General features: G+C 41.1%; 1 protein-coding gene and 3 non-coding genes across 4 annotated transcripts in view; 1 reads left to right on the top strand and 3 right to left on the bottom strand.

Annotated features, from left to right (window-relative positions):
- paxip1 (PAX interacting (with transcription-activation domain) protein 1) overlaps positions 1-14368 on the bottom strand; it is a 38059-nt gene extending 23691 nt beyond the window's left edge. Inside the window, exons 1-10 of the mRNA XM_088311791.1 lie at positions 14140-14368; positions 13247-13381; positions 12912-12955; positions 12737-12800; positions 10735-10845; positions 8101-8176; positions 6382-6900; positions 2379-2494; positions 1398-2271; positions 1070-1164 (exon numbers count right to left, since the gene is read on the bottom strand). Coding sequence (XP_088167917.1) covers positions 1070-1164; positions 1398-2271; positions 2379-2494; positions 6382-6900; positions 8101-8176; positions 10735-10845; positions 12737-12800; positions 12912-12955; positions 13247-13381; positions 14140-14220 — 2115 coding nt within the window. The 5' untranslated portion in view covers positions 14221-14368. The remainder of the gene's footprint in view (positions 1-1069; positions 1165-1397; positions 2272-2378; positions 2495-6381; positions 6901-8100; positions 8177-10734; positions 10846-12736; positions 12801-12911; positions 12956-13246; positions 13382-14139) is intronic.
- A 2775-nt stretch (positions 14369-17143) lies between these two features.
- Positions 17144-17214, bottom strand: trnac-gca (transfer RNA cysteine (anticodon GCA)). Its single transcript has one exon. It is a non-coding gene; the product is annotated as a tRNA-Cys (tRNA).
- A 1945-nt stretch (positions 17215-19159) lies between these two features.
- Positions 19160-19231, top strand: trnap-ugg (transfer RNA proline (anticodon UGG)). Its single transcript has one exon. It is a non-coding gene; the product is annotated as a tRNA-Pro (tRNA).
- A 266-nt stretch (positions 19232-19497) lies between these two features.
- On the bottom strand, positions 19498-19568 carry trnag-gcc (transfer RNA glycine (anticodon GCC)). Its single transcript has one exon. It is a non-coding gene; the product is annotated as a tRNA-Gly (tRNA).
- Positions 19569-25427: the final 5859 nt, after the last annotated feature.

The raw sequence follows: 25427 nt of genomic DNA, 5'->3' as shown, positions 1-25427 counted from the left end.
TGAATTTATGTTAGGGTTGGGTAAACAGTCAATCACTCAATCAGCAATCATGGCTCACCTAACGATCACAAGCTGAGCCATGATTGGTTGTTACCTGAGCCCTCAACACATATGCTGTACTTATCAGTCGAGTTCATAAAGGTGTTTATTGTACATGAAAAATAACGAAGTTAGCAAATTCCTTATAGACAAAACATTCACTTTTTACTCCTGAAAATTGCTAAATTTGAGTCAAGTAGGTCTTAGCCGTTTTATATCGCATTAATAGTTAAAGTAAGAACTCTCGTTACCACACTGTCTGAAATAAAAAGACGTGCGTTTCTGCAGCGAGGGGTTTGACTCACAGGCTACTTCTCCAATCAGGACAGTGCCATTCGCAGGATGCACTCGTATACCGAGATTTACTGTAAATGGACAAGAAGTCTGTCAAGTCATGTCTCAGTCAAGTCCAGATGTGAGTTTTAAACTCGTAATCTCAAGTACAGTCTCAAGTCTTTTACCTTGTGTCAGGTCAAGTCATCAAAAGAGCTACAAAACACCAAATTATGCCAACCTAGTTTCCGGCTAACATAATTACATTTAATGTTAACATAACATGTTGCGACTGAGACTGATTACCAGAAATTACCCTGGGAACATTCATTCACTGATATTGACAAGTATACTTGTCTATTGTTTAGTTTTTTTAACACGGATTAGATGGCGGAATGGAATGTCTGATGCGACACCACTTTAAATTTACATTTGGAAACAACTTTACTGACCACCAGTCGATGACATTTATACCTAATTTTAAATACGAGATGAGCACAGTTTGAGAGTTCACTGGGAGAAATGGGTGCATATTTTGCAACCAACTGTTTTATCTAGTGTTGAATATAAAAAACTGTAAAAGAGAGAATCAAAAAATGTTTTTCCTTGGTGAAAGGAGAGAGTTTATCCTTTTACTTGTATTATATATGGCCACAATATCTTGTAGGTCTTGGATATTACAAAATGCTCTGAAATGACAGGCAGTGATTGAGTTGTTGAGTTATGTACTGCCTCTTTTGGTGTAAACTTGTCTTACCCGTTTCCATGTGGCCAGCAGTTGTTTGTCTGCTATCTGTTCTGGGTAGTCAGCAATGGCAAACACACATCCCAACAAAAAGCCGTCTTGTGGAACTGTGACATGACAAAAAAAAAAAAAACAGTTTACAAGCACATTTATTCAATAAGGATAACTTGGCTCCTGAGTGTGTGCAAATGCCCAGTAGAAATTGGTTAAAGGCAGCACCACCCCCTCCGCAACTTAGCAAGTGTTATGTGTTCCCCGTTTTGTTGTGTTTGAAGTTATGATAATGCTTAATTCAGATAAATGTCAGTGTATGTACTGTATGCAAAGCCCATATACTCACTTTCTTGACCTGGCTCATGTCCAAACAGCGAGATATGAGCAGGCTGTTGTGGTTGTGGCTGAAGAGTCTGTTGCTGCTGTTGAACCTGCTGCTGCATGGCCTGTTGGTTCTGATGCTGTATAGCCTGCTGCTGATGATTCTGCAGCTGCTGTTGCTGCATCTGCTGGATTTGCTGCTGCTGCTGTTGCAGGAAGTGCTGTTGTTGTTGCTGTTGTAGATGCTGTTGGTGTAGTTGCTGATGATTTTGTTGTTGCTGCTGTTGTTGTTGTTGTTGTTGTTGTTGTAATATCTGCATGCGTTGCTGCTGTTGGAATTGCTGGAGCTGCTGTTGCAGAGCTTGCTGCTGTTGCAGCTGCTGTAGGCCAGGGCGTAAGAGCTGCTGAGGCCGCATTTGCTGCTGAGAGAAGTTGTGTTGCTGTTGCTGTGAGAACATCTGCTGTTGGTGCATTTGCTGCTGCTGTTGCTGGAGGAACTGATGCTGTTGGGGCAACTGGGGGAACCCTTGCTGTTGTACAACTTGTGACTGTTGCTGTTGATGTTGGTGATGTAGCTGCATCATCTGATGCTGTTGCTGTTGTTGTTGTTGCTGTTGGAGCTGCATTATGGGGTGTTGCGCTTGTTGCGGTAACTGTTGGTGGTGGTGTTGGACTGTCTGGTGGGACGGCTGCATTAATTGTTGTTGCTGCTGCTGCTGCTGCTGCTGCTGCTGCTGCTGCTGCTGCTGCTGCTGCTGCTGCTGGGCAGTGAGTTGTTGCCCGGCCATTTTGGACTGACTGAACAGAAGGGGGTTGGTACTGTTTGGAATCTGAGCATGGCTTTGATTGGTTTGATGCTCTATTGGCTTTCCCTGATTTGCTGTCAGATTCTGGATAATCTGTGAAAAGAATTGGTCCCATGGTAATAATATTGTAAATATTATACACATGAGGAAAACAAACGAAAATAAAAAAGATAAGAAGTTCCACTTTTAGAATGTCTTACATGTGCTACATTGGTAGGTCGAATGGTCGGTTGCATGTCAGAATTGTTGGTAATGTTGCGCAGTGTTCTAGCTGCTGGGCTCCAACCAGGGATGCTATCTGGAACTGATACGCCTCCTAAAAAACACAAAAAAATTAACAGGCTAAGCTATCTAACTAATCACACAGAATGCATGCAAAAGGGTATAAACTCAGCAATCTTGGGTGTTTGTTTCATTAGAAACTAATTACAAACAAGAAAATCTATGAACTTGTCATTTTTTTTTAAGATGGAAAATGGCAATGGAGTTAAACTTCTGTCAAACTTAATTCATTGCAAAACTCATGCAATTGAAATTTTTTTCCAACCAAAGTAATTTTACACATTTCAATGAAAAACAATTATTCCACTTCAGCCCCAGAAAGATGCAATTCCCGTATGACTGGAACGGACAACCACCAAGGAGCGGAAGGCAGGGCCCCCTGCCAATGTGCACCGGCACGGGTGAGCACACCGAGCTGGGGTCCGCTCGTAAGCCGCCAGACGACACACGCACTGTAGCTCAGGAGGGGAAGGTCGTCTTGCACAGGATGGCCGAGTGGTCTAAGGCGCCGCGTTCAGGACCCAGTCTTCCCAGGAGGCCTGGGTTCGAATCTCGAATTTCCCCATTGTGGGACTAATAAAGGGAATATTATTATTATTATTATTATTTAATGTACACTTCCACTTCACAGTACTCCAGCACTCTGATACAAATGAAGTTCTGAATGATGGCCATGCTGCATTTTCATAGTTGAACGCATGGTTTTAAATTAACAGTCTCCAACCCCCCAAATGGGTTAAAATTAATTTTGGCAGATAAAAATGATAAAAACTTTGCAGCCCAATTGGCTGGTGACGCATAAGGCCATCGTGTTGGTCAGATACACCTCAGGCATTAAGACTCAAATAGAATCAGGACTAACATTCCGATTGTCACCGAATAGTTGCCATTTTAAATTTCCAGCTTCCCATTATGGGGCCCCTCCTGCTGACCAGAAGAAGAGACCAATGAAGAAGTGTCTACACGCACGTGCCGCACGGGTGCATCCGGTGTGGATCACAAGTGTGGCTTAACTATGTGATCGTTTTTTATGAGGTTTAAAAAACAAATTGAAAAAAATGAAAAAATAACGCCGTAATAAAAGTAAAAAAGATAAGCGGCTTGAATAATGGAAATTCCAGTTCATAAATTAGAGTTTAATGGGGGTTTAAAATAATCCTGCGATAAATTCATAGGAAGTCAATAAAAAAAGGGAAACGTTAATAGAAATACAGTAGGGATTCTCTAGTACGGAATCATATTTGCATTGTCCAATCTTTCCGTATAACAGAATTTCCTTTTGGGGGAAACGACTACGGTACATGTGTGAAGTGTGCTGCCACTGCACTCTTCCTCACGCATGCGCACACACAAGCTTGTCACAATGCTCGCAACATCTGCATGAACATGCAAGTATTTTAACTCACTCACTCTCTAACTTTACCTACCCTCCCTCACCACTCAAGACGGCATTGCTAATCTGACTTTTAGCGGTCCAGTTAGCGGGAAGTTATTAGCACGACAAGAGTTAAAGCATTCCAGGACATGTTCATTTACGCCGCTGTACTTCGTCCGTCAAGCCGCAAGCAATTTCCTCTGAGCAGATAAATTGACGGAATCGTACTGAGCCACAATCGATTCCTTGTTTTTTTTTTTTAACTTTGTATCCCGCTTCGCTTAATCAGATGCATAACTCTCTCATCCACGGTCATTACCATTCTATGATCTACAGACGTAAATGTAAAGGAATGAATTTTAAATCTTTCACAATTTCAGTAAAACTCATGCCAAAGAAGTTATACATGTTATACGTTTTGGCAGAGCGGTCAAAGTTTTTCCGTTGTATGGAGTGGGGAACTGCTAGAGTTTGCATTACTGCGGGCTTCTCTATGGCTTCCGGATATCGGAATTTCCGTTGTTGAGGAATTGATCGTTAATGTAATATAGTTGTAGAAAATTTAATGCATACGTTTTTTTTCCGGCGGAGGGAATTTCCATTTGACAAAAGTCCGTAGGTGGGAATACTTTCTGTACATTTTTAAACAAGTTCAAATAGGTTCATCCAAAAATAACTGGTATGCATCTCTTGTTTGCATTTGTATTTAATATACATTTCATTGTTAAATTAAAATTCATTACCACAAATAAACACAATAATAAAAAAAGTACATAAACCGACAATGTTACAATTTGGAAATATACTGATGAGCCTATGAGCATGGAGTTACTGAGGGGTAAAACACGAGGATTGGACTTATATGAACAGATGTTGAAACACTGCATCTTGAAAACATACTACCTGATGAGATGTATTTTACACATTTGAAAGGCACAGTCCTCAGTGCACACTGTTAGTAAATCAGGTGGTGCATTTATTTGCATGTGCTTAGAAATAGAAATAGAATAGAAATAGAAATCCCTTTATTGTCATTGTACTCAAGTGTGCAACGAGATTAGAGGGCTCCCCTCTCCAGTGCTATGTCCAGTCCAATGCTTACTGTGCTATGATGTTTGCACACGACACACAACACTTTAGTATAATCTATCCCAAACACTATTCGAATGTTCCTGGCCCGGCGCCTCTTTCAAATTTGAGATAACAATGTGTGTTGGAGCCAAGGCAATTTAAAACGCATTATGAAAATTTCTCAAACACAAGGATAAATTTGACCATATATTTAAAAATTTTTACTAAAAGACAGACGAAAAGATGTTTAATGATGAGATGCCACCGAGTGGTAATGCACTTATTTGTTACTGAAACAGAAAGATATTACGTAATTAAAAGGCATTATCTTACTTTTCCCACCAGTAAGCGTATGTGATGTGACTAACTAAAGATTGGATAAGTTTTCATTTTATACACATTAGTTTTATTTTGTTATCCGTTTATATGACAGGTGTCAAACTCTGGTCGACTGCTCTCCTGCATGTTTTCCATCTCTCTTGGCTGAAACACACCTCATTCAAATGAGCCAGACACTTACAAGGCTTCTTCAGATCTTGCTGGTGAACTTAACATTTGAATCAGGTGTGTTGCAGCCGGGAGAGATTGAAAGCATTCAGGAAAGAGGCCCTCCAGGGCGGGATTTTGATACCTATGGTCAGTATGATAAATTGAGTGAATGACTTCAGAATCATGTTACATGAAACTAAGTGATAAGTAGGAAGTGGTAAAGCTGCTTTTAGCTCTATAGCTATTTTTTGTACTTATATTTAAGATGTCATGGTGAACATTCAACATTTACCAAACTGTACGTCAAAGTGTTTTAATTTTTATATGTATTTTATATTAATGTATTTTTTGGATAAGTTCAGTGATTAAGTGCAGTCTACATGTTTGCATATCAGTTTAATGAAATGAGAAAAGCTGACATGATAAAGTCACAGATTTTTTTGCATTACTGTTTTAATTTTAATTTATGACTTAACTGACTTGTTTAGGACAATTGTCAAGTAGTCATAGTGAATGCTTAAGACTGCAAGTCAAACTGTTTATTCAGTAACAACTGTAATTGAAGGAGATAAACTATCTCATTAATTCATGGTTCATCTGGTTTAACACCTACTGCAAACCTAAACTAAAATATTAATGGATAATAAATATATTGTTCATTGTATTACAGATTGAATTAATGCTTGCGTTTGATAAAAAAAATACATGCAATGAGGACCCTAAAAAAAAAAAAAATTTAATCCTTATAACAATATTGGGAGGAAAAGAATGATCACAATTAGAAGATTTTTCAAAATTGTTCAGCCTCGACTCAGAATAATTGAATGATATTGTGCTTTTCATAGAAAAGACCACCGCTTTCACACCCTTAATGATGCAAGCAATACATTGCACAAGCTTTTACTATATCTCTGAATTGTCTGTGTGCGTGTGCACACGTGTGTGTATGGACTAAGGATATGTTATGCATCTTTGTACTCACTGACCTTGTTGTGCATTTTGACTGATTGCAGGAGCAGTGCGGACCTCTGCTGATATGGGTCTGGTACCAGGAACTGGAGGAACAGTGGCACACAGGTTGATTAGCCCTCCGCCTGTTGCGGATACAGGGTCCTTGTTGCCAGGTGGCCCACTTCGTCGCCTGGCAGTGCCTGATGGAAATGGAGGCGTTGGTGTCACGACTTCTGCTGGAGTCCAATTGAGGTTGGTACCCTCCTTCTCTGTGGACGAGTCATCATCAGAGTCGTCAAACATGCGCTCGCTGCGACGTTCAGTTTTCCGTGGGGGTGATGGGGAGATGGAGTTGAGTTTTTTGGGGCCAGGTCGTCTGCGGGGGCTTGACTCTTCAGACGAGCCACCACTGGACATCCTTGAGCGTCGCGGACTGAAGCTTCCATCTGAATGGGAACGTTGGTCATATGACTCTGGCTCACTCTCATCCACTTCCTCTGGCTCCACATAAGTAAGTCGAGGGTGATAGAGGGCTTCATCATTCCGGTTCCTAGCTGTAAAGGAAATTTTAACATTCATGATGAGACTTCTTGGAAAGCAACAAACATAGATAGACCTCTTCTGTTTTGGAAGCTTCGCATACATTTTTCTTTTTTTGCAGTAACATGTCATCAACTAATGACAGTCAACATAATTAATTCAAGACCCGTTCTCTAACCGTGCATGCGCACAGCAATATCTTTGTACTTGAATTTGCACGTATTCTGCCAACAAATTCAGAAATCAGGATGCACATTAACTATCCGACAGATATTATAATAAAATAACAAAAAAACGTGCAGAATGGCGTGGTGCATTAAGCTGTTTAATGAAACCTGAGTTGGAGTTTACTGTAAAACTAAACAGAGTATAGAAGAATTGCACACGTTTTATATTCAAATACTTTCTAAAACGTTGCTAGTTCTAATGTTAACGTCAAAAGCATAGTAATTAGTATCCTAATATTTTGTTGAACTAGCACAAATAAAACAAATTTGAAGTTGTTTAGCTGTAGACTATCATTTCACTGCTTATTACGGATGATTTGAGTTTAAGCCTTGATATAGTTTCCTTTTTTTGTCTTTTTTTAAAGTTATACAAAATAATTCACCTGTCAGTCACTGCTTGTTGCAAACAATGTTTTTGTTCCAGCTAAATATTTCGCAAATACATCTTGATTCACTGTCTATCTTGTGATCAAACTATTCATCCATCCAAGCCGCTTATCCTAGAGTACAATACAATACAAGACAAATTTATTTATATTGCGCATTTCACAACAGCTGGAACTGTAACAAAGCGCTTTCCATATGGTATGCCAATTGAGACTATATAATCAGCAAATACAGCTATGCTGTACCACACTAAAAAAAAGTGTACAACCAAATCATGTATTACTGCGAAAAACTCCAAGAAGTTGGTAGCACCAATGCAAGTTAGTGTGGAGCCTATCATAGTCTGTCCCAGTTGACTGTATGCTCCCTCTCACCCAGGACAGGCCGCAAGGCAATTATTTCAATGAAGTTAATATTGTTTTTATTTTTAAATTGTTTAATTTAATTGTTACATCTTACATTGGAGTGTTGCCTGACTTAGAATAATCACTGGAGTATAACTGTAATTATTCTTTTAAAGGTTGTTAATTACAATTCTAAATGGAATTATTCAAACATTAAAAGAAAAACTTCCTGGGAGCAGAAGAACCTGAACTTTACCTTTTACAGAATCTGTTATCCAGTCTGGAGTGACAATCTTAATACCAGGGTGTTTAAGGGCACACTCAAACTTGGCCTGGAGTGAAAATAAAAAAACACAACTGAATTATGCAGGGACATATATACCTGCATTTGAAATAATAAAATCAGTTCACGGTTTTAGCTTATAATTAATGGAACAGCAATCAAGTAAAAGATTTATAAAAAATCTATTTTACTCGTGATAATGCATTATGGAGGAATGAAATGTACACTCTGCTGTAAACAAATGTTGCGCAGCACACAACACAACACATGAAGAACCATATCACGCATGCAGGAATGCAAGTTACAGTGAGGTCACCCGAACAATGGTGCAACTCACGAGCGGATGAGTGGGGTTGGTACATTGCTCAACAGCACCTTGACAGTTGCGTAGGAAACAAAACTAGCATCTCTCCAAGAATTAGTTACCAGACAAAACAGTTGCTTACAGTACAGTACATGGCCCATTTTATTGCCTTTATTGCTCTTCTCATGAATAATGTTTAATTAGCGCTATTCAAGTTGAATTTTAAGAGCAAATGACAGTTTGAAACATCACAGTAATTTTAAGGATCCCATTTAGCGCACACCTCAGACGTTTGGCCTATATTACTTGCAGATGTTTTTTTCCTGAAACTTCATCTAATCAAAGAAGGGAAACTTCGGGTAGCAGACAAAATTAAAGGATCAATTGCAGCCATGGACATCTGTAACAGAACATTTCGCTTTGATTTGTGAACACTGACATCGTGGTCAGGTTTTATAAATCGCTTGAAACCTTTAGCAACTGTTACTATCCACATCTAATCAAAGAAGGGAATCTTTGGGTAGCAGACAAAATTAAAGGATCAATTGCAGCCATGGACATCTGTAACAGAACATTTCGCTTTGATTTGTGAACACTGACATCGTGGTCAGGTTTTATAAATCGCTTGAAAACTTTAGCAACTGTTACTATCCACATCTAATCAAAGAAGGGAATCTTTGGGTAGCAGACAAAATTAAAGGATCAATTGCAGCCATGGACATCTGTAACAGAACATTTCGTTTTGATTTGTGAACACTGACATCGTGGTCAGGTTATATAAATCGCTTGAAACCTATAGCAACTGTTACTATCCAAAACGTCATGTATGATATCACTGAGTTTTTCAGTTGACCATATCCGGAACATCGCTTGTTTATATGCTGTGTGTGTGCACAATCGCACACCGCTCTCACTCTCGCAGCGCACAGAAAATGTATACAGCACAACCAATCAAATGAAACTAGAGCTGCATTGACATTTTGCATTTTCATATCTGCCTCATACAAAGTAATTGAAAAGTTTATTTGGCACATGAGGTTAACAGAGTAGGAAGAAAATTGTGTCAAAAACAAAATATTGTGAAAGTGCAGGTCCCTTTAAGGCTGAAATGCACATCATGCTGTGTAATCATTGTCACACGGACTATGCTCTCCACCGATGACGACCACTAACGTTCCTTTTACCTTGTCTTGGATACGCGGCAAGCAAAAATAGTTGATAAAAATTTATAGTCTACAATTAACTAACATACACGTTTTTGGAGTGTGGGGATCAAGGTACCCAGGGAAAACTTAAAACAAGCACAGCAAGAAAACTACACTCCACGGTGAGGCAACCATACTAGACGCATTACACAAAGAGAACTCAATTGAAAATATTACATTATAACCTGCATTGATTCATTCAGAAAAAAAAGTCACAATTTCAGCAAAATTGGCAAGGTTAAACGGACAAACTGTTCTGTGCATAAAATCTGTGCATCAGAAAAAAGCCAATGGACAACTAATGTATATTCTGAATCGGGGTGGCCAAGAGCAATTGTCCAATTCCGATATCAACCAATACGATATGAGCAAGAATGATACATGCTGTAATTAATAGTTTTAGTACGAATTGTTCGAAGAGACTTGATCAATTTAAAGATAAAGATAAAGATTTATACTCTTAATATAATTTGAATAACAATTGTCAGCAACGGGAGCTATGAGAATATACGACCCATTTATCCCAAACATGGTGTGCATCTGACAGTTCTATGGATACATACATACAGTTACTAGTTACTTGTTAAAAAATGTAGTTAGTAATGTAATCAAAGTGCCATAATATAAATGTAACTAGAATACATTTAATTACTTTTGGATTGCTCCAATACCAGAAAGGTTGAAAGAAATCAATACAACAAAAAATTAAATCAATATGATGTTGATTTTTATAAATTCAAATTTTTTTTCACCGTCTTATGGTTGAATAATATTCATGGTTTTGGAATGCTGGAGGAAGAATGAGCACCCACAATTCAAACGTGAAGGAGACATACGAGCCATTTATGCAACATTTAGCAGAGACGGACAGACAGTAAAATAGATAACTTCATATCGTGAGGGAAAGAGGATTTTGTAGCTTCAAAAAGGATTTCAAACCTTTCCACATGACCAGTTTGCAGATTTGTCAAAGGTAAAAGAGAGATATTTGCTTTACACACACCCCGGATCGAAACAACCATAATTCTGGACTCCTTCTTTGTGATACATTGCAAAAACATACTGATAATGTGTAGAGCTGACGGAGCTTCCACTTACCCCTTTTGGTTCATTCACCACCAAATGAGTAACTTTTTTGTTAAGGTTAAGCTGACAATCTCCACCATAAAAGGTGATATATGCCCATAATGCATTCAGGTCATCTGGAAGCTGTGGAGAAACGAGCAGTCAAGCAGAAGTACAACATGGCAATAAAGACTAATTCTAAGCAAAGAACAAGTTGTGCTTTAATGTAAAAACTATAAGTGTTCATACAAGACCTTGAGACCAATCATATAACAATCTCTCTTATGTTTAGTCAAGTAAATAAATAAATAAATAAATATTTATATATACGCATACATGCATGCATGCGCATACATGCATGCATATGTATATACGTATATATAAATACATATACACACACACACATATATATATATATATATATATATATATATATATATATATATATATATATATATATATATATATATATATATATATACATATATACACACACATATATATATATACATATATAGATATATATACACACAGATATATATATACATATACATATATACATACACATACATATATATACATATATATACACATATATGTACACATATATATACACATATATATATATATACACACATATATATATACACACATATATATATATACACACATATATATATACACACATATATACACACATATATATATATACACACATATATATACACACATATATATATATACACATATATATACACATATATATATATATACACACATATATATATACACACATATATATATATATATACATATATATATATACACACACATATATATATATATATGCACATATATATATATATATATACACATATATACACACATATATATATACACACACATATATATACACACACATATATATACACACATACATATATATATATAAATATATACACAAATATGAATATATATATCCATAGAAAATTTATTTAATTTGGATACAATATGCTCAAAATATGCATCGATGTAAAAAAATAAAAGAATTGATTAGCAACGCCATTTTAACCAAAGCCGTTCTCCCATGCCTGTGCTGTAAACAAAATGCAGACCTACGCACAATTACATAATACAATGTAAACTTCCCTCTCATAGCAACACAGCAGTGATAAACGAGTATTTATAAAGGAAAAACGTTGCGGCTGATGCCCGATCTAATTTACAAAAGTGACTGTCATTTCTGACATAGCCAGCTGCAGTTAGCACGCGCAGGCTACAATGTGCGTCTGATGGAACATCGCACGCGATGTCTTGTTGTGGTACGCTAAGATAATGTAGCGGCTACTGTGGGTTGTGGAGGCGTTAGTCAGCGAACTTGCGTGCATTAAAACCAAAACAGTTATTATATACGCGTGATTGACATCTGAACGCCTAAAGCACAAGTGCTAACTTACGACCGCGCACCGCGTGTTGCGTTTAAGAAGTCGGAAATTTCAATAGCCAACGTCCAACATGATGCATTTGCCACAAACCATTGATGGCAACACCCAACAATAAAACTTAACATACCTAGGTCCTTAGAACATACTAATTTACAGTGGTAAAAATTATTGGATAAAATAGGTAATACACATAGACGTGGGAACAATTGTGTTTTGTTGAGCAATGTTATTTCCGAGTTTCATTATGTGCATCGCGCTCGAGATTTCTCTTTCTCTCTTTTTCTCTCTCTTATTTTTTTAGGCACATACCACATTACAATATGCGGATGATATTAGGCATACTACATAAGCAAAACAAAACGTTAAAAAAAAAAATCAATTCAAGTGATGATTTTAGTTTTCTTAAGATCAGTGCATTTAGTCAATTTTATTCATATGATTGCAGTCCCTTCTATTTAAAAAAAAGGATTGGTGCTCAAGAAACGTGAAATACATTTACAGGTATTTCTTTTAAGTATTTAAAGGTAGTTTCATAATAATAGTGCAACTTTTGGTTCCACGCACACACACACACACACAGATTCACTCACACAAGGAAGACAGGCCGTCACTCCAAAGAATATCTGTCCTGATTCTGGAGAGAACCCCGTGACTCTGAGGGGTTACTGGTTATGAAAAAAATCACACTCAAATTGCAAGAAAATTATTTTTCAACCACATAAAGAAATACATAATCTGCATAATTTCTAAATCTTGGAAGGATACGGTAATAGGTCTCCACATCGAACCGAGAGGATCACCCAGGATGGCTGGAAAACAATAGGGATTCTTATGTGTTAATATAATAGTGTCTACAACAAAACTAAAACATCACAACATCCATCCATGAAATGGCTGTGTGTGAACCACTGCAGTAGATATTATGGTGCATGATGTTCATGATTGTGACAACAAGGAGGATGTTATGGTGTATGATAACAATGACGACAATTATTTATTTATATATTTGCCACTGCAGCAAAGAATATACTTGTAGTTAACCTAAACAAAGTGTGTACAAGTATTAAACATTAAACGCCCCACTGGATTTGACTTCTTACCTTGACCACAGGCAGATCAAAAACTTCCCGAGATTCCCCCACCTCTGGGTTGTCTCCGTCCTCTGCAATAATATGAGTGGCCAGAGCATTGTAGGAGACCTCTTTGCCCTTTCCATCTTTCAACAGCTGCACGATCTAAAATATTGGGAGTGCAAACATTGACTGAATTTACAAGAACGACCATAAAAAACAATTCACCCAGTCTAATAAGGATTTGCGGATAGATTACTACATTCTGTTCGCAAATTTAGCTTGAGTCACGCCACCAAAAATTAATTCGTCCATTGTATTACATCTCCACAATTGTCTTCAGAATCATCAAACAATAATTTCATAAAGCGAGGCAACGGTTCACTATTTGGCAGGAAGTACAACACCGGGGAAGCTCAAGAGAGTAAAATGTTGACTGTCACAGGTTGCTGCAAATGAACAGTGTTCAGCATGTCAAAGTTATTCTTAGCTGATACTTCAATGTGGCTGAATACGATTAACTCAAAATTAGTTATTCGATATGTAAAACAAAACAACCAAACATACATTATTACATCGTTAAAAAAAAGGTGCGTTTATCTAGTAGCTTATCAGCTATGCAACTGAGAAACTCTAAAGTCAGTACACTTGAGATCTGAGTATATAAAGCGCTGCTAACAGCAAAGTTCTTTACGTGATCCTTTATTAGCGTGCACATAACTTTACCGGATATGCTACGATAGAAAGAGTCTCAGTGCCGCCATGGAATCAAACGTTTGCTAGGGCAAGCGCGCTATTTCGAGCGTAGCTTGACAGCCTATTAGCCAACTAGCTTGACCAACAAAACCTATTGAGATTCTATGGTGCCAACAAGATAGCAAGCTAGCAGGCTAGCTAAGAGAAGCTAACATCAACAGCCTCACCTTTGGGTCAATGTCCCCGACCACGTAGAATTTGACATCTTTAAAAAGTTCATCAGCAACCTTACTTTCCTCTTCAGACATGGCTGCCCATTAAGGTCATATGATGAAACATTTATATTACTCTAAAGCAATATGTTTAAAAACTATACGTTACGGCGGCTGCTGTGGGTTTACAGTATACCCGGGCTTCTCTAGCGCCAAATTGCTGAGCCCGCCACGGATTACACCATCCTCAAATGTAGAGGGGTGTTATAAACAAAGGGCTGATGTTTTAATGTGCGTTTTTTTCTCTCAGCACATCAATTCAGTAAAAAAATAAAATAAATCTAGCGATAACAATCACTTTGAGCCATAAAAAAACATTTAGAGGCTCTCGCGATCGTGTGTGTTTTTCTTAAGAAAACCGAAACCCCGATCGTTTCCAGGTTAATGTTTAGTCTTATTTTGGAGTAACCCTTTCCGCCCCAATGAGGTCAGGCGAACCGAGATTATCTATCCAAGTGGTATTCAATTAAAAGTCACAGAGGTCCAAGACTAAAATTTCTTCCAATTAAAAGATCCGAACCAAAATCCAACTTCCCTTAATGTCTAGCCTATGTTCACATTTTTATATAGTTTCAATATTTAGTCATTTTCAACAGAGCACACTTATATACTAAATATTTAGCAATGTTCGCATTAAACACCTTTGCCAGTCAAACAAATATAAGGCGTTTATTTCACGTTCAAGAAAATGTGGCGCCAGGAACTTAAGGGTGCCACTTCCAGAAAAAAACAGTAAAATATCTCCTGAAGAAATATATCAAGTGCTAAGCATTGAGTAAACATCTTTTACCTTTTTTTTCTTAAATCACAGAGTTATCTGCCTAAAAAAAACCGAAAGCCTAATTATCCAAGTAAAACAGGTCAACATGTTCAGTACACAATCAATAAAAATGGCTGTCCTCATGAAAAACTAATTCAAAATTAGCTTTGACACCACCTTTTCTTTTGAATATTTTTTTTAACTTCTCTTAATGAGAAAAATGAGTTTGGGACTGCCCTGCCAGTGACGTAAATCTGTGTTGGAACAGAGTCAGGGCCATTGGGATTTGGTAGATTATTTCACACATCTGGGCTTTGTATTTTCCTTCAAATAACGTTTGTACAACCGCATTTAAGCGCTCCTTCACAACTTCCCCTTTGCTGAATGTTTTTTTATGTTTCCCCAAAATCCATGATACTTATAGTGAACATTCGTTTGCATGCCGCTGGGCTGTAAACAAAAATGTAAAAATCTGTTATACTGCACTCAAAGTTCGATGTTTTTGCGTGCACTCACTCCAAACTTCAGCGGATAACTTTGCACAAAAGGGCGGTGCTTTGTTTTGTAGTGGCGCTTCGCAATGTTGCGACGGTTTCGGAGCATATGATGCACACTGGTTTTGAATCGGCTGCAGCCAGAACGAAACTAAATTTCTCCGTCCATTCATTTAAAACAACACGCATCGCCCTTGCTAACTTTTTAGCAAGATGTACAGTCAGCAGCACTCTCTCCCAGTCAGCTGCCCAATTGGCAGTGGATCGAAAACAGAAGATTTGATTGGCTCAAATCAGTGACGCCTTTTCCGCATTAACTAGAATTGCAGCGTCAACGTTTGCGAATGCACCCTGAAAAAAATTGGTCATGGATTGGTCATGGGTCCGGTCCGAACCATCTGTCGGTCCGGATCCGGACCATGGTCCACCATTTGGTGATGCCTGGTCTAGGGGTATGATTCTCGCTTAGGGTGCGAGAGGTCCCGGGTCAAATCCCAAAAGAGCCCCTCTCAGTTAGTGTAGGTTAGGTTACCCAGCCTCTTCGTCAACTTATCATTTCGATGCAAATCTAAACCGGGAGATGCTGGAAAAACTAACATGAAACAAAAAAACTGAGATTGTACCCCGAATACTCAAAAAAAAATGCTTGAGTTCCTTATAATTTCAATGACCTTAGTCCAATCGTGCATTTTTTTCAAAAATCTTGGAAAAGACATTAGCTACCTAGCTACAGTCCAAAATCAGCTCCTACAACCTCTTAGAAAATTTCTACTCTAGTTTCCACCCCTCCACAGTACAGAAACAACACTGATCAAAATCACCGGCAACCGACTCTGGCCTAATCACCATTCTCACCCTCTTTGATCTGATAGCAGCTTGCGATACAATTTCTAAAACCATCCTCTTGAACAGACTCCATGACATTCTTTATCTATACCCTACCTCTTGTCAAGATATTTCACAAACTAAACCTACACTCCCACTGTTATGCAGATGACACTCAGCTCTACCTCTCCACATAATCAACTGCCATTATTCCGGGTTCCTCCATTTATTGACTGCTTCCCCGAAATTTATTATTGGTTCTCATCCAATTTTCTGCAACTTAACAATGATAAAACTGAAATCCTACAGATAGGTACCAAGTCCTCTCAAGCCAAAAGTGACAGTTTTTCCCATGACACTTTACAATACCTCAGTTTCCCCCTCTGGTCAGGTTAAGACTCGGGGGGGGTCATCCACTCTCTCCTTTTCATCAGAATTAAATGAAAATCCCCGATCTGCATAATTTTCTACTTTATAAAATAATCGTCCTGCGTCCCCGTCCATCAGTATCCTTTTAAAGCACGTCCAACCTTGTATTTGATCAGTCCCATAAACAGAACTTGCAATAATTTACTGCAACTAAAAAAAAAAAATCCTGATTAAAAGCAACAATTGCTAAAATTAGGCCAAAAAGGGGATTTGTAAAAACATCAGCAGCTTCTGACAAATAGCCTCGGGTCTCCACATTAGAAAATGCAATGTTATTGATATTCTAAATACGGGTTGACAGTTTTGTATCCCCGCCCCCAATAATGGGGGTGACCGCAGACATAGTTGTTATGACACAAGGCATATTCGCAGGTGAGAACAGACCAGGGATGGCGCTGCCTGACAACAAATTATGATAGCAATTGACGTGTAACCACACAGCCTAACATATTGCATTGGCCGGGAATTGAACTCGGACCTCACGCATTGCAAGCGAGAATTCTACCACTGAACAACCAATGCTTAGTACTTCTTGTCCAAGAGACGTCCACCAGAGAAAACGTTTTATCTGGCCCTGATAATGCATGTTTTTTCCTTCTTAAAATGTAGCGTTCTTGCCATGTATGCAATGCATCAAGTGAACGATACATTTCTTTAACGGTAAGATCACTCTGCAGAAACGATTAAATACTGGAAGATGCACGAACGATCCCCAACACTACATTGCGATAATACACGCCTGTATTAATACATTGAGAAAACCCTAATTACGTTTGATAATGTTACAGTGAGATACAAAATTTGAGTATTATGAGACTAAGCTGTGGCGATTCTGATAGTTGGAACACCACCACTTGACTTTAATTATGACTACAATCAATAAAGTTAACTGATTTCGATACTTTGTGGCAAGCACTTTGGCTCGTTGGACTACGGGTATACAGTAATACCCCGGTTATCGCGGTTAATGGGGACCGAGACCACCCGCGAAAACTGAAAATCCGCGAAGTAGCGGCGCACCTTCAAAAATGCTTAAATAAAAAAAATAAAATAAATATATATATTTATATATATATATATATATATATATAAATATATATGGGTAGAGAGAGAGAGAGTGAAATTCATGTTATAACAAAAAAAAAAAAATTATTATTAAAACTTATTTTTTATTCCCCAGCCATTATTTTCGTATTTATTCAATTACTTCTTTTTGTATTTATTTAATTACTTCGACTTTTACCTGCTGGTACGCCGTCCGGTGTGCCCTGTGAATGTTATGATCCTCCAGCAGAGCTGGAGGGTTGAGCAGGACTCTCCAAACGCAGACACGGGAAAAAAGGTGGTGATACAAAGATATTTATTATAATCACAATATAGTCAGTGTAATCAGCGCGTCTCGCAGCAGCTGACGGCATGGCGCGAGAAGATCGCTGGAGGAACGCCCACACAGCTGAAAAAACAAAAACACACGCGGCATGACAGGCACGGATCATGACAGTGAAATGAAAGGTGGCATTCTTCATTTATTTATTTATTCATTCATAACTGACAGCCTCACGCTCCGCTCCTGCCCGGGCGGAAGAGGTGCTCCTCTTCGGCTTACTGTGACGCGAGCATGCGCTCCTCCCCCGGAGCTTCCATTCGGTTAAACTTAGGGGCCGCTTGGAACCGCCCGTGCCCGGGAAGGTGCTCCTCTTCGGCTTACTGTGACGCGAGCATGCCCTCCTCCTCCGGAGCTTCCATTCGGTTAAACTTAGGGGCCGCTTGGAACCGCCCGTGCCCGGGGAAGGTGCTCCTCTACGGCTTACTGTGACGCGAGCATGCCCTCCTCCTCCGGAGCTTCCATTCGGTTAAACTTAGGGGCCGATTGACACCGCCCGTGCTCGGGGAAGGTGCTCCTCTACGGCTTAACTGCCACGCACGCCGGCCGGAACTCTGGTACGGTCTGAACCGCGCGAAACGTCGCCACCAATCGTGTCCGGGGGAACTTGCTCTTCTTCGTCCACTCTCTTCGTCGTCCACTCTCCTCTTCGGCGCACGCCGGCCGTCTAACCGCTCCAGCGCCCTCTCGTGCCGCTCAGCGAAACTACAATGCCCCCGAATATTTTTTAGACCCGCGAAGCACTGAAGCCGCGAAAGGTGAACCGCGAAGTAGCGGGGTATTACTGTAATTCTCACTGAGGACCCTCTTTCAAATCCAAAACAAGACCATCATTACACTGGATTACTTTGAGTTCACCTGAATCTTCCGTACTGATAGGAATGGTTCTTCGCTGGTACGAGCATGTCATCAATTGGAGGTGGCTCATTGGGCTCTGGGTATGGTTGTGAGTGGTTTCTCGTTCAAATCCAAACAGGTTCTTAGTGTAAATTCAGGGTTGGTTGGGAGAGGTTCCAGGTTCAAATCCGGGGTCTTAGTGTCGATGAAGGCTTGCGGCCAACAGGCAGTTAACTAGTTAAACGTGGCTCGTTGGTCTAGGGGTGTGATTCTCGCTTTGGGTGCGCGAGGTCCCGGGTTCAAATCCCGGACGAGCCCATCTCCGTGTCGGTATGGTCGCTTAGTCAACTTAAAATTTTGATGCAAATCTATACAGGGAGATGGTGGAAAAACTAAAATGGAATGTTATTGATATTCTAAAAACTGGTAGACAGTTTTGTATCCCCGCCCCCAATAATGAGGGTGACCGCAGACATAGTTGTTATGACACAAGGTATATTCGCAGGTGAGAACAGACCAGGGATGGCGCTGCCTGACAACACATCATGATAGCAATTGACGCGTAACCACGCAGCCTAACATATTGCATTGGCCGGGAATTGAACTCGGGCCTCACGCATGGCAAGCGAGAATTCTACCACTGAACAACCAATGCTTAGTACTTCTTGTCCAATAGAATAGAGACGTCCACCATAGAAAACGTTTTATCTGGCCCTGATAATGCATGTTTTTTCCTTCTTAAAATGTAGCGTTCTTACCATGTATGCAATGCATCAAGTGAACGATACATTTCTTTAACGGTAAGATCACTCTGCAGAAACGATTAAATACTGGAAGATGCACGAACGATCCCCAACAATACATTGCGATAATACGCGCCTGTATTAATACATTGAGAAAACCCTAATTACGTTTGATAATGTTACAGTGAGATACCAAATTTGAGTATTATGAGACTAAGCTGTGGCGATTCTGATAGTTGGAACACCACCACTTGACTTTAATTATGACTACAATCAATAAAGTTAACTGATTTCGATACTTTGTGGCAAGCACTTTGGCTCGTTGGACTACGGGTATACAGTAATACCCCGGTTATCGCGGTTAATGGGGACCGAGACCACCCGCGAAAACTGAAAATCCGCGAAGTATGGGCGCACCTTCAAAAATGCTTAAAAAAAATAAATAAATATATATATATATATATATATATGGGTAGAGAGAGAGAGAGTGAAATTCATGTTATAACAAAAAAAAACAAATTATTATTAAAACTTATTTTTTATTCCCCAGCCATTATTTTCGTATTTATTCAATTACTTCTTTTTGTATTTATTTAATTACTTCGACTTTTACCTGCTGGTACACCGTCCGGTGTGTCCTGTGAATGTTATGATACTCCAGCAGAGCTAGAGGCTTGAGCAGGACTCTCCAAACGCAGACACGGGAAAAAAGGTGGTGATACAAAGATATTTATTATAATCACAATATAGTCAGTGTAATCAGCGCGTCTCGCAGCAGCTGACGGCATGGCGCGAGACGATCGCTGGAGGAACGCCCACACAGCTGAAAAAACAAAAACACACGCGGCATGACAGGCACGGATCATGACAGTGAAATGAAAGGTGGCATTCTTCATTTATTTATTTATTCATTCATAACTGACAGCCTCACGCTCCGCTCCTGCCCGGGCGGAAGAGGTGCTCCTATTCGGCTTAACTGTGACACACGCCCGCCCTCCTCCTCCGGAGCTTCCGTTCGGTTAAACTTAGGGGCCGCTTGGAACCGCCCGTGCCCGGGGAAGGTGCTCCTCTTCGGCTTACTGTGACGCGAGCATGCCCTCCGCCTCCGGAGCTTCCATTCGGTTAAAATTAGGGGCCGCTTGGAACCGCCCGTGCCCGGGGAAGGTGCTCCTCTATGGCTTACTGTGACGCGAGCATGCCCTCCTCCTCCGGAGCTTCCATTCGGTTAAAATTAGGGGCCGCTTGGAACCGCCCGTGCCCGGGGAAGGTGCTCCTCTATGGCTTACTGTGACGCGAGCATGCCCTCCTCCTCCGGAGCTTCCATTCGGTTAAACTTAGGGGCCGCTTGGAACCGCCCGTGCCCGGGGAAGGTGCTCCTCTTCGGCTTACTGTGACGCGAGCATGCCCTCCGCCTCCGGAGCTTCCATTCGGTTAAACTTAGGGGCCGCTTGGAACCGCCCGTGCCCGGGGAAGGTGCTCCTCTTCGGCTTACTGTGACGCGAGCATGCCCTCCGCCTCCGGAGCTTCCATTCGGTTAAAATTAGGGGCCGCTTGGAACCGCCCGTGCCCGGGGAAGGTGCTCCTCTATGGCTTACTGTGACGCGAGCATGCCCTCCTCCTCCGGAGCTTCCATTCGGTTAAACTTAGGGGCCGCTTGGAACCGCCCGTGCCCGGGGAAGGTGCTCCTCTACGGCTTACTGTGACGCGAGCATGCCCTCCTCCTCCGGAGCTTCCATTCGGTTAAACTTAGGGGCCGATTGACACCGCCCGTGCTCGGGGAAGGTGCTCCTCTACGGCTTAACTGCCACGCACGCCGGCCGGAACTCTGGTACGGTCCGAACCGCGCGAAACGTCGCCACCAATCGTGTCCGGGGGAACTTGCTCTTCTTCGTCCACTCTCTTCTTTGTCCACTCTCCTCTTCGGCGCACGCCGGCCGTATAACCGCTCCAGCGCCCTCTCGTGCCGCTCGGCGAAACTACAATGCCCCCGAATATTTTTTAGACCCGCGAAGCACTGAAGCCGCGAAAGGTCAACCGCGAAGTAGCGGGGTATTACTGTAATTCTCACTGAGGACCCTCTTTCAAATCCAAAACAAGACCATCATTACACTGGATTACTTTGAGTTCACCTGAATCTTCCGTACTGATAGGAATGGTTCTTCGCTGTTACGAGCATGTCATCAATTGGAGGTGGCTCATTGGGCTCTGGGTATGGTTGTGAGTGGTTTCTCGTTCAAATCCAAACAGGTTCTTAGTGTAAATTCAGGGTTGGTTGGGAGAGGTTCCAGGTTCAAATCCGGGGTCTTAGTGTCGATGAAGGCTTGCGGCCAACAGGCAGTTAACTAGCTAAACGTGGCTTATTGGTCTAGGGCTATGATTCTCGCTTTGGGTGCGAGAGGTCCCGGGTTCAAATCCCGGACGAGCCCATCTCAGTGTCGGTATGGTCGCCCAGTCTCTTCGTCAACTTATAATTTTGATGCAAATCTATACAGGGAGATGCTGGAAAAACTAACATGAAACAACAAAACTGAGACTGTACCCCGAATACTCCCAAAAAAATGCTTGATTTCCTTATAATTTCAATAACCTTGGTCCAATCGCACATTTTTTTCAAAAATCTTGGAAATGACATTAGCTACCTAGCTACAGTCCAAAATCAGCTCCTACAACCTCTTAGAACATTTCTACTCTAGTTTCCACCCCTCCACAGTACAGAAACAACACTGATCAAAATCACCGGCAACCGACTCTGGCCTAATCACCATTCTCACCCTCTTTGATCTGATAGCAGCTTGCGATACAATTTCTAAAACCATCCTCCTGAACAGACTCCATGACATTCTTTATCTATACCCTACCTCTTGTCAAGATATTTCACAAACTAAACCTACACTCCCACTGTTATGCAGATGACACTCAGCTCTACCTCTCCACATAATCAACTGCCATTATTCCGGGTTCCTCCATTTATTGACTGCTTCCCCGAAATGTATTATTGGTTCTCATCCAATTTTCTGCAACTTAACAATGATAAAACTGAAATCCTACAGATAGGTACCAAGTCCTCTCAAGCCAAAAGTGACAGTTTTTCCCATGACACTTGACAATACCTCAGTTTCCCCCTCTGGTCAGGTTAAGACTCGGGGTGTCATCCACTCTCTCCTTTTCATCAGAATTAAATGAAAATCCCCGATCTGCATACTTTCTACTTTATAGAATAATCGTCCTGCGTCCCCGTCCATCAGTATCCTTTTAAAGCACGTCCAACCTTGTATTTGATCAGTCCCATTAACAGAACTTGCAATAATTTACTGCAACTAAAAAGAAAAAACCTCCTGATTAAAAGCAATTGCTAAAATTAGGCCAAAAAGCGGATTTGTAAAAACATCAGCAGGTTCTGACAAATAGCCTAGGGTCTCCACATTAGAAAATGGAATGTTATTGATATTCTAAAAACTGGTAGACAGTTTTGTATCCCCGCCCCCAATAATGAGGGTGACCGCAGACATAGTTGTTATGACACAAGGCATATTCGCAGGTGAGAACAGACCAGGAATGGCGCTGCCTGACAACACATTATGATAGCAATTGACGCGTAGCCACGCAGCCTAACATATTGCATTGGCCGGGAATTGAACTCGGGCCTCACGCATGGCAAGCGAGAATTCTACCACTGCACAACCAATGCTTAGTACTTCTTGTCCAATAGAATAGAGACGTCCACCATAGAAAACGCTTTATCTGGCCCTGATAATGCATGTTTTTTCCTTCTTAAAATGTAGCGTTCTTGCCATGTATGCAATGCATCAAGTGAACGATACATTTCTTTAACGGTAAGATCACTCTGCAGAAACGATTAAATACTGGAAGATGCACGAACGATCCCCAACAATACATTGCGATAATACGCGCCTGTATTAATACATTGAGAAAACCCTAATTACGTTTGATAATGTTACAGTGAGATACCAAATTTGAGTATTATGAGACTAAGCTGTGGCGATTCTGAGAGTTGGAACACCACCACTTGACTTTAATTATGACTACAATCAATAAAGTTAACTGATTTCGATACTTTGTGGCAAGCACTTTGGCTCGTTGGACTACGGGTATACAGTAATACCCCGGTTATCGCGGTTAATGGGGACCGAGACCACCCGCGAAAACTGAAAATCCGCGAAGTAGCGGCGCACCTTCAAAAATGCTTAAAAAATAAAAATAAATATATATATATATATATATATATATATATATATGGGTAGAGAGAGAGAGAGTGAAATTCATGTTATAACAAAAAAAAAAAAATTATTATTAAAACTTCTTTTTTATTTCCCAGCCATTATTTTCGTATTTATTCAATTACTTCTTTTTGTATTTATTTAATTACTTCGACTTTTACCTGCTGGTACGCCGTCCGGTGTGCCCTGTGAATGTTATGATCCTCCAGCAGAGCTGGAGGGTTGAGCAGGACTCTCCAAACGCAGACACGGGAAAAAAGGTGGTGATACAAAGATATTTATTATAATCACAATGTAGTCAGTGTAATCAGCGCGTCTCGCAGCAGCTGTCGGCATGGCGCGAGACGATCGCTGGAGGAACGCCCACACAGCTGAAAAAACAAAAACACACGCGGCATGACAGGCACGGATCATGACAGTGAAATGAAAGGTGGCATTCTTCATTTATTTATTTATTCATTCATAACTGACAGCCTCACGCTCCGCTCCTGCCCGGGCGGAAGAGGTGCTCCCATTCGGCTTAACTGTGACACACGCCCGCCCTCCTCCTACGGAGCTTCCATTCGGTAAAACTTAGGGGCCGCTTGGAACCGCCCATTCCCGGGGAAGGTGCTCCTCTTCGGCTTACTGTGACGCGAGCATGCGCTCCAACTCCGGAGCTTCCATTCGGTTAAACTTAGGGGCCGCTTGGAACCGCCCGTGCCCGGGGAAGGTGCTCCTCTTCGGCTTACTGTGACGCGAGCATGCCCTCCTCCTCCGGAGCTTCCATTCGGTTAAACTTAGGGGCCGCTTGGAACCGCCCGTGCCCGGGGAAGGTGCTCCTCTACGGCTTACTGTGACGCGAGCATGCCCTCCTCCTCCGGAGCTTCCATTCGGTTAAAGTTAGGGGCCGCTTGGAACCGCCCGTGCCCGGGGAAGGTGCTCCTCTACGGCTAACTGTGACGCGAGCATGCCCTCCTCCTCCGGAGCTTCCATTCGGTTAAACTTAGGGGCCGATTGACACCGCCCGTGCTCGGGGAAGGTGCTCCTCTACGGCTTAACTGCCACGCACGCCGGCCGGAACTCTGGTACGGTCCGAACCGCGCGAAACGTCGCCACCAATCGTGTCCGGGGGAACTTGCTCTTCTTCGTCCACTCTCTTCTTCGTCCACTTTCCTCTTCGGCGCACGCCGGCCGTCTAACCGCTCCAGCGCCCCCTCGTGCCGCTCGGCGAAACTACAATGCCTCCGAATATTTTTTAGACCCGCGAAGCACTGAAGCCGCGAAAGGTGAATCGCGAAGTAGCGGCGTATTACTGTAATTCTCACTGAGGACCCTCTTTCAAATCCAAAACAAGACCATCATTACACTGGATTACTTTGAGTTCACCTGAATCTTCCGTACTGATAGGAATGGTTCTTCGCTGGTACGAGCATGTCATCAATTGGAGGTTGCTCATTGGGCTCTGGGTATGGTTGTGAGTGGTTTCTCGTTCAAATCCAAACAGGTTCTTAGTGTAAATTCAGGGTTGGTTGGGAGAGGTTCCAGGTTCAA

This window comes from Idiotropiscis lumnitzeri, chromosome 12 (assembly GCF_059441095.1).
Source record: "Idiotropiscis lumnitzeri isolate Australia: NSW breed Sydney's pygmy pipehorse chromosome 12, RoL_Ilum_1.0, whole genome shotgun sequence".
NCBI lineage: Eukaryota > Metazoa > Chordata > Actinopteri > Syngnathiformes > Syngnathidae > Idiotropiscis > Idiotropiscis lumnitzeri.
Note: the sequence above shows the minus strand (reverse complement) of the source record. Positions and strands in the feature narration are given on the sequence as shown.